At 59.6% G+C, this 14,865-nt stretch overlaps 4 protein-coding genes across 10 annotated transcripts in view; 3 read left to right on the top strand and 1 right to left on the bottom strand.

The window, feature by feature from the left end:
- LOC130577336 (rho-related GTP-binding protein RhoG-like) overlaps positions 1 to 14,865 on the top strand; it is a 123,205-nt gene that overhangs the window by 42,406 nt on the left and 65,934 nt on the right. The window lies entirely within an intron of this gene.
- On the top strand, positions 3,242 to 6,341 carry GJB1 (gap junction protein beta 1). 2 transcript variants are annotated; one of them, XM_057372604.1, is made up of 3 exons: positions 3,251 to 3,327; positions 4,438 to 4,552; positions 5,203 to 6,341. In XM_057372604.1, exon 3 carries the CDS (start codon positions 5,215 to 5,217, stop codon positions 6,052 to 6,054), a length of 840 nt encoding a protein of 279 aa, XP_057228587.1. In that variant the 5' UTR covers positions 3,251 to 3,327; positions 4,438 to 4,552; positions 5,203 to 5,214; the 3' UTR covers positions 6,055 to 6,341. The 2 variants fall into 2 exon arrangements, with proteins under 2 accessions (XP_057228586.1, XP_057228587.1); XM_057372603.1 differs by lacking the exon at positions 4,438 to 4,552 and having other exon boundaries at positions 3,242 to 3,327; positions 5,203 to 6,334.
- On the top strand, positions 6,463 to 8,125 carry LOC130577334 (gap junction alpha-3 protein-like). The gene has a single exon (XM_057372602.1). It carries the CDS (start codon positions 7,016 to 7,018, stop codon positions 7,910 to 7,912), a length of 897 nt encoding a protein of 298 aa, XP_057228585.1. The 5' UTR covers positions 6,463 to 7,015; the 3' UTR covers positions 7,913 to 8,125.
- Positions 8,479 to 14,865, bottom strand: part of ZMYM3 (zinc finger MYM-type containing 3) — a 32,185-nt gene continuing 25,798 nt past the window's right edge. For all 6 annotated transcript variants that reach the window (XM_057372589.1, XM_057372591.1, XM_057372590.1 and 3 more), the window contains 10 exons: positions 14,741 to 14,856; positions 14,421 to 14,595; positions 13,732 to 13,878; positions 12,887 to 12,990; positions 12,345 to 12,513; positions 12,074 to 12,225; positions 11,555 to 11,669; positions 10,437 to 10,691; positions 10,237 to 10,354; positions 8,479 to 9,833 (listed from right to left, as the gene is read on the bottom strand). In XM_057372589.1, coding sequence (XP_057228572.1) covers positions 9,635 to 9,833; positions 10,237 to 10,354; positions 10,437 to 10,691; positions 11,555 to 11,669; positions 12,074 to 12,225; positions 12,345 to 12,513; positions 12,887 to 12,990; positions 13,732 to 13,878; positions 14,421 to 14,595; positions 14,741 to 14,856 — 1,550 coding nt within the window. In that variant the 3' untranslated portion in view covers positions 8,479 to 9,634. The remainder of the gene's footprint in view (positions 9,834 to 10,236; positions 10,355 to 10,436; positions 10,692 to 11,554; positions 11,670 to 12,073; positions 12,226 to 12,344; positions 12,514 to 12,886; positions 12,991 to 13,731; positions 13,879 to 14,420; positions 14,596 to 14,740; positions 14,857 to 14,865) is intronic.

Below are 14,865 nucleotides of genomic sequence, written 5' to 3'. Positions count from 1 at the left end.
CTGGCAGCCACCCCACAGAGGCAGCAGGAGGACCCTGGTATCACCCCATGTCAGGGTGCTGGACACCCTGCACAGCACATATGCAAGCTGGCACCAYACCATCCAGGGCTGCCAACTCCAAGTGCCACAGTGTGGGGTGTCCCCACATCCCCCCAGCCCTGCTGCCCCCCAGCACTGCAATCCCATGTGGGCATTCATCTGTCCCACAGCCCCCTCCCTCCCAACTTCCAACCCCTTCCCCAGCCTTTCCCAGATGAGCTCCCCTCCCCCTATTTGCCAAACAGAAAAGCTGCTGGTTTCATTTCTTTTTAATGTAATTTCAGCTGGAGTTGCCATGGAAACCAGGCACGGAATGGGGGGGCTGCATTGCCTCCAGGCAGCGTGCAGACACTGGAGCCAGGGCCGAGGCCCCTAGCCAGGGGAGCTGGGGCAGGCAGGGGGACAGGCTGTGCAGGAGGCTGAGTGCGGGGCTCTGCCCTGCTCTCCCCGGGGACCTTTGCAGCTCCAGTGCCACAGGCACGTGTCACCCTGGTCAGCACCGTGCTCCAGACCCTGTGCTGGGCACCCCTGAGAGCCCAGGTGCTGTCCATTGTGGCATCCCACAGGGTGCCTAGTGCCCTCTTGAAGGGGTGATGCCTTTCTGCCCCAGATGAGAGCTTGCCCTACCCTTCTGTCCCCTCTCCTCATCCTAGCACAGCCCCAGCTGCATGCTGCTACATGAGCCAGCATGGCCAGCCCAGCTAGGACCCCAAGGCAAGCTGGTGACAGACAGCCCACTGCTATTATGCTGCCGCCTTTGCAAAACTCCTGAGGCTGCCATCTGTCCAGGGTGTCCTTGACCATCAACAGCTTTTCTTTGGAGACCTGGCAAAGCTCAAGGGACAGTGTATCCCAGAGGGTATGAACAGTTAACATCTGCATGACAACTATGGGACATCCTCTGCTTCAGGGGACATGTTTAGGACTGTTGGCAAAGAGAATCATAAGGGAACTCATTTACAAAGGTATCCCTGGCATGGGAGGGAGGGAGTGACCTGTGGCTGGCCTCTGGCTGCTCAAAGATTCACAGCCAGCAGGAAGGCAAGGGCTGCTGCTCTTCACACTAGCATCACTGGGGTAGTGCCCTGGGCCTGTTCTCCACATCTTTGATGTACCCAGGGCACAGGAGAGCAGACTCGCAGGCAGGCAGGGCAGGCTGTTAAGTCTTACACTGCAACCCCCTCTCTGCCCTGTGCTGCAGCAGCACAAAGGATTTCTGTGCTCACCCACTGCCAATGACCTTCCTGGCAGTTCACTCAGACCAGAGGGTTTTGTCTCTCAGAGAACAGCAGCCTGGATCCAGGGATGCCTGTGCTGCTGTCAGTCCAAGCCCGGAAGCCCAGCGGCCCCTGCACTGCAGTGGTCATCCAGTGATGAGGTTGAGCCACTCACAGGGCTAACCCTGCGTGGGGCGGGATGGCTGGGGAAAGGGGACTCGGAAGCCTTCTCYGCAGTCCTCCTGACAGTGGACATGTTTCAGGAATGGTTCAAGCTCRGTTTCCTCCACCGCACCGATACAGACTGAGGGGCTGCAAGTTCGCTGACCCCAGCAGGGTGCCAGCAGCTGCGTCACCCCAGTCCCACCRTCCGGATGCTGGCTCAGTCCTGCCCATCTCATCAGCTTGTCTGCGTTAGACGTGCCCACGTCTTTGACCTCTTCGCTTGCAACTTCAGACACCAATTAACTTCACAATTATCGTCATTRACAAAGAGCCCGTTTCTGGCCCACGTGGTCGCGGGCGGGGCAGTTTTCTGAGTATTGGAGGCAGCGCCGGCCACGGCTGTTTTGTACAGTCTGTCCTTGACCGATGGCTTTTGCAAACAGGCGAGGGGGCTGCCCGCGCTCTCGCCCACCCCCGGGACCTCTGGTCCTCCCACCAGCTCYCTGCCAGGACAGCGGGCGGGCACCGGGCTGGACAGCAACGCCCCGGGTTCCTCCTCCTGTTTCCTGTTGCTTTTTTCTCTGTTTTTAGTGTATTTCAGMAGGATTCCCACGCTGAGCCCCGCCGGGCGCTGCCGCGGGCAGGTGCGGCCCCCGGCCCGGCCCCGCAGCGCCACCTGGTGCCACGGCCGGCGACCACCCCCCGCCGCACGGTGGCCCCTCGCCTGGTCCCTGTGACCGCTCGCCCGGCTCTCGGGGCGCTGCAGTCATCCCTATCCTGGCTCCCAGTAATCCCCAGTGACTCCCCGCCTGGCTCCCAGGGCCCCCGCTCTCCGCGCCAGCCTCCCATTGTGCTTTGTCCCACTCAGCTCAGCCCACCCCAGTGCCCACCAGTCTGCCCCCYTCGGGATCCCCCCAGTGCCCCCCACCCAACCCGATCCCCCCAGCCTGGCCCTACTAGCCCCTTGCCCACAGTGTCCCCAGTCTGCCCCCGCTCCCCCAGAACCCCTCGAGGGTGCGGGACCAGGGCGGTGCCGCCGTTCCGCCGTTCGAGCTCCCGCCGGGCGCTGCTGACTCAGGTGGCGGTGGCGGCGGCGGCGGCTGTTTATCGGAGGCTGAGATTGTGGCCCCGATGGCCCCAACCCGCCCTGCACCCCGGCCTACCCCGTTATCTCACTGCCCACCGCCCCCACCCCGCTGCGGGGGCACCCCTAGCCGCCCCAGCCGCTCCACAGTGTCACCCTGCCRTGCTCATGTGGCACCTTTGTCACCCTCATGCAAGGGATGGTGCGCGGGCTCCTGCAGCCCAGGGGCCCAGGATGAGCGGCAGGGTCGCCATGTCCCACACAAGGTGCTGGGCGGCGGGACCTTGAAGCGGGCCAGCCGAGTTAATCGTTGACAGGCTGTTTGCCTTTTCCCGGCTGCACTTTTGCTCATTAAATCTGGGTATCGGTGGCTCCCCAGGGGCCAGCAGCCTGCAGCAGCAGATCAAGGTGTTCCAGGAGCTGGGGGTACCCAGAGTCATCCCCCGGGTGGAGAGCAGGGCCCGCCRTGGTGCACGTGTCTGGCTTGCAGGGAATGCCGCGGGGAGGATGCTCGCAGCAGGGGACTGGGGCCACRGGGACCGGAACGCTCCCCCGGGGGCCATCCTGGGGGTCTGGCCCCGCCAAGGTGCGGCGATAGCCCCGGGGCTCKCCCCGGGGGATGCTCAGCTGCGGTGGTGGATGCGGGTGGGTGTGAACTGCGCTGGACACACCTGCGGTGTTTGCTTGGCGAGTCGTGGAAGGAGCAAGGCTGTTTGGGAGGGGGCGGGGGACGTGCCTGCGGGGCAGTATAAAGTCCAGGGTGCTGCGCTAGAGGCTGAGACTGCTGCAATCCCAAAGAGCATTTGTTGTCCTGGCGCTGAGGTGAGAACCTGGAGGGCACAGCACCGCTGTGGGGGTGGCCGCATGTCCCCCAGCTGGGGAACACCAGGGGTGCCAGAGTGGGGCCACAGCAGGGCTCGGCCATGGGCCAGGGACAGTAGAGCCGGCAGTGCTGGCCCTTATGGCGGGAGCGGGGCGAGGAGCAGMGTGTGGCCATGAGTCACAGCTTTGCTGGACGGTCTTTGGCCGCCACCGTTCGCACAGCTCGGGGTGCTCGCACCTTGGGCTAAGGGCAGGAGATGGCATTTGGGGTGGCATTAATTGATCTGCCAACSTGCGGGCACCCAGCTGGTAGGGTTTGCTGGATATGCTGCTCCCCACCTGAGGCTGGGGACAAAAATCCAAGAGAGATTGAGCCATCCCTGCAGGGATGGGGCACGCCGTGACGGTGTGGCCGCCGGGACACAGCCCTTGAGGGGCACGAGGGGTGTGCGAGCACAGGGATTGTTGTCCCCACCAGCATGTCCGAGCAGTCGGGCAGCGTCAGTGAGCCCGTCTGGGGGAGGAGCGCTGCCCCCGCGATGAGGGCAGCCCCAGCTAGCACACAGCCAGCGTCACTGCTCCGGACTCTGCCTTGTCCCCGACGGGACGGGGCACACGCGGGTGCCCACACAGAGATTGCCGCTGGCACCAACCCCCTGGGAACACCCCTGAGAGCCTGGCAGGACTCAGAGCAGCAGTACCCAGTGCCTCCCAGCCCCACGGCAGCCCACCGAGTGCTCGGCGGCCTGTGCCGTCCGTGCAGGACGGGCGCGCTGCTGGCTCGGTCACTCTTGGCGGGGAAGGGACCTGCAGCCACGCGGGGTGGCCTGTCCGGCACAGCGGTGTGTGTGGCGTGGGTCCCGCCGGGCAGAGCCACGGGCACCCCGCGGCTGCGGACTGGGAGGCTGTGGCCGTGATCGGTGCGGGGCGTGGTGGGGAGGTGGGAGTGGGTGCAGGGCCGAGCAGCGGGAATGCAGCACACAGGCACTTTGTTTGGCCAGGGTGGGCGGAAGTCAGGGCGTTAGATCTGAATGCTAAAGTGTGTTGTTCAGGGGCCGATAAAGGCCCCATTGTATGTAAATAGTTTATAAAGCAGCATATGACTTCCAGTGCAGGGCAGTGGCAGAGAGAGACGAGGGCAGGCGGAGCAGAGCTCTCCTGCGGGAGGCATGAGACCTTAGAGGGGCCACTGGGGGCAGCTTGCGAGGACCCTTCCTCACGGCAGGTACGCGTCGCCAGGACCCTCCACGCTGGGGGGTTGCTGGTCCCAGGCACCCAGACTCATGCAGGGGTGGGAAGCAGCTCCCTGGACTGCTCAGCGCCCGTGGGTGGMTCTGGTGGGGTGGGGGTCTGTGCTTGGGCGTGGGATTGCCCTGTGTTCCCTGGGCAAGGATGGCTCTGGGAGGGTGGCAATGCAGGGCTGCACGAGGGGAGCCCCCAGTTCAGGGTTCCCTGGCCCTGCTCCTGCGGGCAATGGAGGACAAGAGCAGGGAGGTGCTGGTGCAGTGGGGCCCATGGAGCCCCTTGGGTCCATTCCCAGCCAAAGAGCTCAGCACTGGGTACAGACTGGGGGTCCCTGCGGAGTGTGGGAGCTTCACCCCCATTCTCTATGGCAGCTGTGGGTTAGGATCCCTGTGCCAGTGTGGGGTGGCAGGGCAAGAGCATCTGGCACTGCTGGGCCAGCCGGTCTTCTGCCTGCTCTGGCCAAAATSCTGCCTTGAGCCGTGTCAGTAGCAGGAGTCATGCTGCCATCCTGCTGTYTGTCCATCCWGCTCTCCTCCCTGCCRGGGGCTGCCACCGGAGCCAGGACCTGGTGTCTCTCAGCCAGGGGTCCTTCCTGCTCCTAACACCATCTCTCACYGCTCTCTCCTGCAGACGTGAGAAACGATGAATTGGGCCGGCCTCTACACAGTGCTGAGCGGGGTGAACCGCCACTCCACCGCCATCGGGCGCATCTGGCTCTCCGTCATCTTCATCTTCCGGATAATGGTGTTAGTGGTGGCAGCAGAGAGCGTCTGGGGGGATGAGAAATCCGCCTTCACCTGCAACACCCAGCAGCCTGGCTGCAACAGCGTCTGCTACGACCACTTCTTCCCCATCTCCCACATCCGTCTGTGGGCTCTGCAGCTCATCCTGGTCACCACACCAGCCCTGCTCGTGGCCATGCACGTGGCCTACCAGCAGCACCAGGAGAAGAAGCTGCTGGTGCTGACAGGGCACGGGGATGCCAAGCACATGGAAGAGGTGAAGAAGCACAAGATGCGCATTGCRGGTTCGCTGTGGTGGACATACGTCTGCAGCGTGGTCTTCAGGCTGCTCTTCGAGGCCGTGTTCATGTACATCTTCTACATGCTCTACCCGGGCTACCAGATGATGCGGCTGGTCAAGTGCGAGGCTTACCCCTGCCCCAACACTGTTGACTGCTTCATCTCCCGGCCCACCGAGAAGACCATCTTCACCGTCTTCATGCTGGTCACCTCCAGCGTCTGCATCGTCCTCAACATGGCAGAGCTGGTCTACCTGGTGGTGCGGGCCTGTGCCCGCCGAAGCCGGCACAACTCCAACCCCTCGTCSGGGAAGGGCTCCTTCTATGGGCACAAGCATTCCTCCGAGTACAAGCAGAACGAGATCAACCAGCTGCTGACAGAGCAGGACGGTTCCCTCAAGGACATGCTGCGCCGCAACTCTGGGCTGCAGGAGAAGGGTGACCGCTGCTCTGCCTGCTAGGGCCACCACTGCAGGGGTCCCAGCCCCACAGTTGCCCCATGGGCCTGTTACTGTCCCTGTCCCAAGGATTGCATCCCTCAAGCACCAGTCTGGCTCTCCTAGATGGCCAGGAGGGCATCTTGGACCATTAAATCTCCATTCTCAGGTGCTGCCTCCCTCCTTTCTGCTCTGGCCGGGGACATGCTGGGAGCTGGGGTGCCAGTGTGGGGTGTCCATCCCTGTACCCAAGCTCTGGTGGGTGCCACGAGGGGCTGTGGGGGCTGCAGTGCTAGGGCTGAGCTGTGGCCGTGGCTGTGGTGCCCTGGCAGCCAGCACACAGGACCAGTGACCCCTGGGTGGCATTGATCAGTGTCCAAGGGCTTGCGCTCCCCCAGCACCAGCCCCTGCAGCCCCGAATATATTTAGAAAAGTGCCCAGACCAAAAATAGAGGGGAAAAGTTTCCCCAGTGGCTGTTTCATGTGCCAGTCACAGTGAAAGCCAATGGGGCACGCAGCTGCCTCATGCCCCAATAACCCCACGCCCGCTGTTGGGTGACCGACAGGCAGAGCCAGGCAGACCTGTCCGCACCCTACAGAGGAGCTGGGGACCAGCTGGGGAAGGGCCTTGCAGCATCCCACATCACCCCACCTGGGGACCAGCTGGGAAGGGCCTTGCAGCATCCCCATCACCCACCAACAGGAGCAGACGTCGTGGGAGCCCATCTACGGTGAGGGGTCCCCGTGCCGCATCGCCACCGCGGTGGTTCCCTGTGGTGCTCCAGATTTCTGCTTCCCTTTTCTTGCTTCCCCTGCCCTCCTTGTGACAGGTTAGGGGTTCCCCGGGATGCAGGATGGGGACACTCCAGGGATGGCCTTGGGTTGGGTCTGTGCTCATCCCTGGGGAATGGGGTGACGTTTTGGTGGGGCGTGGGGTGGCCGTGTCTGGAGGGTGGCTGTCTTGCAGGGCACCACAGCACGTGCYATGGGGGACTGGAGCCTGCTGGGCCGGCTGCTGGAGAATGCCCAGGAGCACTCCACGGTGGTGGGGAAGGTGTGGCTCACCGTCCTCTTCGTCTTCCGCATCCTGGTGCTGGGGGCAGCTGCGGAGCGGGTCTGGGGTGAYGAGCTGTCTGGCTTCTCCTGTGACACGCAGCAGCCCGGCTGCCAAAATGCCTGCTATGACAGCACCTTCCCCATCTCCCACCTCCGCTTCTGGGTCCTGCAGATCATCTTYGTCTCCACCCCCAGCCTTGTGTATTTGGGCCACATCCTGCACCTGGTGCATCTGGAGGAGAAGGCGCAGCAGCAAGCGGCAGCACGGGCCGGCAGCGGGGCCAGGCGGCAGCGCCCCAGGCAGCCCCAGCCCCCTGCAGGGGACACGAGGGCACGGGTGTGCATGCGGGGGGCCATCCTCAGGACATACATCTGCAATGTCGTCTTCAAGGCTCTTCTGGAAGTGGGCTTCATTGTGGGCCAGTACGCCCTGTACGGGTTCCAGCTGAAGCCTCTCTACACCTGCAGCCGCTGGCCCTGCCCCAACACCGTCAACTGCTACATCTCCCGGCCCACTGAGAAGACCATCTTCATCCTCTTCATGCTGGGGGTGGCCTGCGTGTCCCTGCTGCTCAATCTGGTGGAGATCTACCATCTGGGTCTCACCAAGTGCCGGCGGGCACCAGGCCCCAAGTCGCGCATCCTGACCRCTCCTGGTGGCCCTGTAGGGCCCAGCAGCACCTATGTCACCCTGCCCAGGCGTGGCAGCCCCCTGGCTGCTGGCAGACCCCCCCATGGCCTGGCACCGCTGAAAAAGGCAGGTGCATGGCTGGGGGTGGCTGGTGGGTCCCACAGGGACATGCGAACCGCAGACCTGGCAGTGTGAACGGGGGTCTGCTGGGATGGTCAGGGATGGGCAATGCAGGGGTGGTCACAGTGGTGGTTGTGTCTCCAGTCTCTGCCAGGCCTGTGGCATGGACCCCACAGCCAGCATGAGAGCTGGGCACAGCGCTGGGGACATGGCTCAGCTGCTCCTGGCACTTGTGGGAGCAGCAGGGCTGAGAGTAGAGCTGGGAAGTGGGAGCAAATAAACGCTTACTGCACCTCACTTGACTCCTATTCTGCTCACGGGCACTGTGGCATTGCTCTCCCAACTGCTCCATCCTACGGACACATTGCATGGCCAGGGCAGGGCCTGGCGTGGGTGGGGCTGCAGCCCTGTGGGCAGGGACAGGCAGAACAGCCATGCTGGCACCAGTGGGCACTGGGTCAGGGGCCATCCCAGCATGCCAGAGCTGGCAGGACAGCAGRGGCCAGGCAAGGTAGGAAGTGCAGGCAGCACAACCTGGGATGGACMCGAGTGAGGTGCATGGCAGCACTGGGACACTGGCCCTGCTCTCCTGCAATGCTCACTGTGCCCAGGGGGAAAAACAGGGGCTGCCAAAGTTTTTCACATCTTTATTTGAAATGAATGGTTTCCAGAGACACAGGGTTAGTCCTACAGCCCTGGCATCACTACAACAAGACTGGTGAGCGGCTCACTCTCCACATGGACACAGAGAACAGATGGCCCCAGGCCAGGGCCCAGAACAATATATACAGGCTCAACAGGAGACCCATGTACAGCTCAAGAAAACCGACCAGAACACGAGAACGGGCAGGAGGCAGCAGGGAGTGGCACAGCTGGAGTCAGACTTGCCCTGGGCAGGGCGCTGGCAATCKGTGGCTGTGGGAAGGGAGGGGGAGGCCAGGCAGGACTCCCTGCTTCTGCCAGCAAATGYCTGAGCCCCTGGCTGGAGCAGAGGTTCCCACTGATGGTACCTTGCACAAGAGAGGGTTCTTACACCAGGACAGGGRACGGTGGGGACAGAGGGGTAGCACTGGCACAGACCCTTCTCCATCAGTTCAACAGACTCAGAAAACATTGACCAAAGACAGGAGGCCTCCTGGGTACACACAAGGGAGGTGTCCCTGTGGCAAGGTCAGATCTCTGCCCACAAGTTCCAGCGTGAGCTCCATCCACTCCCGGCAGCCAACCTAAACTCCCACCCCTCTGACAAAAACTCTCCCCCTGACCCAGTCTCAGGCTGGCTGTAGCCCATGCTCACCAGCTTGWAAAGACAATGCTGCCCCAGCAGCAGAGCTACTGTTCCTGCCTTGGTATCTCCAGCTTTGTGAGGGAATGCTAAAGGAAGAGGGAAGTAAAAGCTTCGGGGGCCACTGGTCCGATGGTGCACTGCRTCTTGTGCAATTCCGGCCCTGGGGCACGGGGACAGAGGGGTAGTGGCAGGGCTGGGAGCAGGGAAGGGACAGGGCTGGGCAAGGGGAACTGACCCAGGGACTCTGCCACTCCTGTGCCGTGGGAACTGACCCTGGGGAAGGTGGCTCACCCAGCAGCCAAAACTGGAGACAGAGCTGAGTGCAGGGGCCACGTATGTAGGGGAGGCCTGTAACGAGCAGGATGGCAGGTCCGGTCTGGTAATGATGCAGGGACAGCACTGCTGCAGCACCATCCCCTCCTGTGCTGCACAGCCCCTGCCCTGCAATGGCAAGCAGCGAGACGAGGCATGCCGGGCTGGAGCGCAGCCAGTCCAGCAGCACCCCGCCCTTAGTCCATGTCATCCTCCAGGCTGCTGAGCCGACTGTGCTCCTCGTAGACCTCCCGGACAGCCAGGATGCGGTTCAGCATGCTCTCCAGCATGCTCCGGTCCATGGGGATCACCGAGTACCAGAGCGGAGACTCGGCGATACACGACCGCTCGGGCTGCAGGTAGAACACATCGTTGCGGTTCCGCAGACTCTCGGGGCTGTGGAGACAGAGGAGGGTGAGACCAGAGAYAGCAGCTCCAGGGACTTACACAGCCTGACCTGATGTGTTTAGCAAGGGATGCTCAAGTCTCACCACAGCCTCTCATGGTTCAGTAGGATAAGGATATAGACTGAGCCTACAGCTCCTTGTTCAAGGCCAAAACCCCAACCACCCAAGCACCAGACTCCCACAACACATTCCTGCCAGTCTGGAGGAAGGCAAGAAATGGAAGAGGCCAGAGAGAAGCATTCTCTCAACCATGGTCTAGTCAAGCATCACCTGGGCAAGACCGCATATTTATGTACAAATGTCTAGAGAGCAGCAGTGACTCCACAGGGTCCCATCAAAACTGAGAGGTGGCCCCAAAATGGCACATGCCCCTTCTCCAGAGAAAGCCTCACCATTTGGAGAGATAAAATTCGTAAAATTTGACCGGGCATCGGAGAGGATTCATCCTGTTCTCCCGCTGCTCCAGCATTGGTGCCTCCTCCTCACGCTTCCGTTTTCCAGAGCCACCATCTGCAGAGGGGGGAGAGTTGGATGACGGCTGGATCCCAATGGGGGATGCAGGGGAAGGAACAGAGCTGTTCCCCAGACCCACCTCGGCTTTTCTTCTGCTTGGCCGGAGCGTAGTAGCGGATGCTCACCACCTTTGTCATGCCACGGGCCGTGGTGCACTTGCGGGACTGGCGCACCACGTTGGTGAAGGAGAGCTGCATGTGCTCCTCTGCTGTCTGCAGCCCAAAGAACTTAGTGTTGAAGAACATGAGGGTGTTGAGAAGCACGAAGGGTGAGTAAACACCCAGCTGTTTGCACTCCCAGAGGTGCTCCTCCTCCACACGGGAGAAAACTGTGTCTGCAACACAGGGGGAGAACCAGGTCACAGCAGCAGTGGCCTTGTGGCAATCCCTCCACCCTGCCCAGCAAAACACTGATGCTTCACAGAATCTTTTTTCACAAGGTTACTTCTCCAGAGCCACTGGCAGAGCCATGAGCCTCCCCAGATCACAGCCAAACCACAGGCAAGAACCCGTATCAATCCTAACTGCTCATCACTATGGGTGGCCAAAAAGTGACCTCCAGGTCAGTGCTCCAAYACACTCTGTGAGGATTAAGGAAAAAGCAGCAGGCAGGAGAGACCTAGCCACCTCCTGCCTAGGTACACAGGTCTGGAGCCAAATGGCTCTGCCTGGGAGTCAATCAGCAGAGGTAAGGCTGGATCTGTGACCTAACTACTGACAGGACACAGCAGGGAAGGCAGCCCCGATCACAGCACCATGAAAAGCCTCTGCAGAGCTCTAAGCTAGTCCATTCACACAGCAGCAGCACAGCAACCTTGGTCAAGGCCTGGCACAGTGTGCAGGGCTCATCCACGTGCTGGGAGCACAAACACATGCACCAGTGCGCGTCCTGGCTTGGCATCCTCCTTGCTAAAGAGAGGAGACACCACTGTGAAGTGTTGTAAACATTCAAATTGTCCCAGGATACAAAGCACACGTGCTCTGCTCCCAGCTACCCTAACCATGGGCAGCAGAAGCTGCTGAAGCATAACCCACGCTGGCTGTGCTGTTGGTTTGGGTCAGCATGACCCCAAGGCACAGSAGGACTGTGCTGCCTGTGCCAAGGCTGAGGCTGGGGGAGCACAATCAGGCCAGAGGAYCCAAGGCTACAAGCACAAACTGGATGTGTGTTGAGTGAAGGTACTCTGAAGACACGTACTATTTGGTAAGATTGTGGGTTGCCAGCCGCTCAGGGACTTGTTCAGCTCCTGCACGAAGGTCAGGTAGTAAAGGTCTGTAAATATATTCACCATACGATTGTTCTCGAGCAGGTACTAGAAAGGACAGAACACACAGTCAAGAGAAACACAGCAGCACCTGGAATGCAAACCCTCCCCAGAGCCCAGGCACACATACAGAGCACCCTTCCTTGTACCACCAGAGCAGCTGGGCAGACATTTCTGAGAGCTGTAAGGAAAGACCTGGGGCATGACAAAGCAGCTCTGCTCAGGGATGTGCAAGCAGGGTTCAAGGCTGGGGAGTAGTTGCCACCCTACCCTCTGGGCTTGGGAACACAGACCAAACCAGGTGGGCTGCTGTCCTGGGCTGAAGCACTGCAGGAGAGTCCAGCCAGCCTCTGGGGCCCCAGAAGGCAGAATGAAGGGCACAAGCTCCCCTCACCAGATCTGACCACCAAGTCTGGCTGGAGAGGACATGAGAGCAGCAAGGCCTCCCTCACCTGCTGGATGCCAAGGCAGAGGTAATAGATGCTGTCTGGTTCGTAGCGCTCCCCATTGGGCCGTGTTATCTCCTTGACAAACTGCGCCAGGCCRTAGTTGAGCTCAGCTGCTGAGCAGGCCAGGATATCTTCCTTGATCCTCATGGGTTTGGCTGCAGAGACAAGCACAACAGCCTCAGACAACAGCCTGCAAGGCCATGAGAACCTCAAGACTGCGAGGTCAGGCTTCTGGAGGTTCTGCCACTGCAGTGCCTCCAGACATGGCACTTACGGCCAAAGCGCAGCTCCTCTCCCTTGCTGGTCTCTCCCCCTGCATACTTGGCCTGCACCCAGGACTTCCAGGCGTTCACACCGTATGAGTAGTTAAGGACTGTGCAGCTGGGCTGGCTGCTCATCGAGTCCCGGGAACAGCTTTCCGAGAGCACCAGGCGCTTCTGCCCCTGCAGAGAGGTGTTCTGTGAGACTGGGCACCTGCCTGGGACAGGGGCACGAGTCCTGGCCACCCCTGAGAGCTGCTGTCAGCTCCCCACAGTGCGCTGGAGGCACCCTTCTGCTGACAGCCAAGCCAACAAGGCTCAATAGTTTTGAGGGCCAGAGGCAACAAAGAGACCAGCTGTCGTGGGACTTGTAGCATTCAAAGCTCCTCTGAAATGACAAGCAAGTATTTTCATTCAAGGAGTGGCCCACARGCCAACCATGCCCTGAAGGGAGAGGGCACAACCTCCCCAACACACCAAAGACTCTGGCACGCTTCACCTTGTACATCCCCATTCCAAACCCAAAGAGCTTTAAGCAGGCCCACAGAGAACTCACCTTCCGCACAGCTCGAGGCAGATCTTGCTCTGTGGAAACATCATCTGGTCCCACAAGCCCACAGTCAAAGAGGAAATCCACACTGGAGTTGATGTCTAGAGGGTCTGAAGGGAAACAAAGGCAGAAGGGCTCAGCTGAGACTTCTCATCCTCTCCCCAGTGCTGGCCTGATTTTTACAGCAAAATGGAGAAGGAACTCGTCATGTCCTCTACCACTGCCTTGGCACAAACTTTTAGCCACAGCCCAACAAAGGAAATACATTTCTGGGAGACAAAGCTAAGCTTTGTCAGAATAACCACATTTTCCTCTCTGACAGTTTTTTGTTTATTTTTTAAACCTAAAGAATGTTCCTCATTCCCTTGTGCCAGGCCAGTACTGGGGAGAGCCTGCCACAGGCACCTCAATTTTGATGTTTGCTGCTAGCATCSTGCCTCAGCATTGCTGTGCTCCTGCAAGTCCCTGCCTCTTCTTCCACCTTCAATTAACATACACTCAACAATTCTGCCATTTCTCAGGATGCCATGCTTTGTCCAGATCTCTTCCCTTGCCAGATCCTCTGGAATCATTATCTGTAAGCACATCAGTGCTGCTACCCTGCTCTTTGTGGTGTTAAAATCAACTTCTCATTTCCCGTCTCTGAGCCCTATATTTACAACAGGTGAGTTCAGTGTAGATACACCCTCCAGAAGCAGCAGTCTCCTCAGCCCTGCTGCACGCAGTCACTGCAGAGCTCAGTCCCAGGCCTCACATCTGGTCAGTCAGAGGACATGAGGAGGTTAAGTTCACACAGCTCCTTATGGGAGGACCCTCAGCAGCTCTGCACACCAGTGTCACCCAGCTCTTACTCTTAGGGAAGTCAGCCTCCAGGTCCTGGCCCGGCTCATCAAGGACATTTGCCATCTTGACAGCCATAGCCAACACATCATCCCGTGCTGGTCCAAACAGATCACAGTCCTCCAGGAGACCCTCTGCACTCTGGTTACTCACCAGGTCTGCAAAGCAAAAGTTCATCATAAATCCAACTTTCTYGAAAGTCTTGTCTGTTTTCCCTGTGACAGCTGGAAAATCAAGTTGGGTTCCCTGCATGTAACACAGCCCTGTGCTCAGAGCAGCCTCACAACACCCGGACTGTCCAGATTTCCCTGGACAGCAAGACATTGGAAGGTTGTTGTCTCCCCARCCACAACCCCCATYGCTGTGATTTGTAGGAAYGCAGTAAAAGTAAAGTAAAAAGATYTGCAAGACCAGGATTGCTAGTTTTGTAGATTGGAAGCTGCTTTAGGGAAGAGTCTGAAAAGACACCTGAATAAACTAAGAGAGCTGCACATGTGCCACAAGACCGGCACCCTTGAAAAGGGCAGTGGCAGACATTGCTCCCTGCTGCAGCTCTTCTTTTCTGGTACCTCCCCAGAAGAAGCTGAGSATTTACTCTTCCCTGCTTCTTTTTCAAAAGCTTTTGGACAGCTGCAATCCTGGCAGGTGTTTCAGCTCCAAGAGGTGGCAAACCCCACTTGATCCCAACGGCAGAACCTACCACAGAGGTCTGAAGAGGCCTTGTCCAGTTCCTCAGCCTCTGCAATCATCTCAGCCATGGCCAGAATGTCAGCTTCTAGGGGATTGGAGGGGATCTTCACCTTCAGTTCTTCAATGGTCTCCACAATCTTCTCTGTGCTCTCCARTGTGGTGGGCAGGAACATTGGCACAGGCACCTGTGGACAGCAGCAAACCRGGCAGAAAACTGACACTCAGTAGACTGACATGAAAGCAGAAGAGCATGAACAGAGAAGCAGAAAGGCTGCAGTATGGCAGGATCAAGACTGTAAGAGAGTAGGAGCAGGTGAAGCAGTTGCTTACCGGGACAGGCATGGAGAAAGGCACAGGTACTTTCTGGCAGTACATATGCATAGGCACAGGCACGAAGATTGGGACGGGGATTGGCAACACAACCAGCTGGGGCTTCCAGTCAGCCTCTGACAAGA

This window comes from Malurus melanocephalus, unplaced genomic scaffold (genome assembly GCF_030028575.1).
Source record: "Malurus melanocephalus ecotype Western Australia unplaced genomic scaffold, MMel_1.1 scaffold_174, whole genome shotgun sequence".
NCBI lineage: Eukaryota > Metazoa > Chordata > Aves > Passeriformes > Maluridae > Malurus > Malurus melanocephalus.
This window is presented reverse-complemented; position numbering and strand designations above follow the sequence as displayed.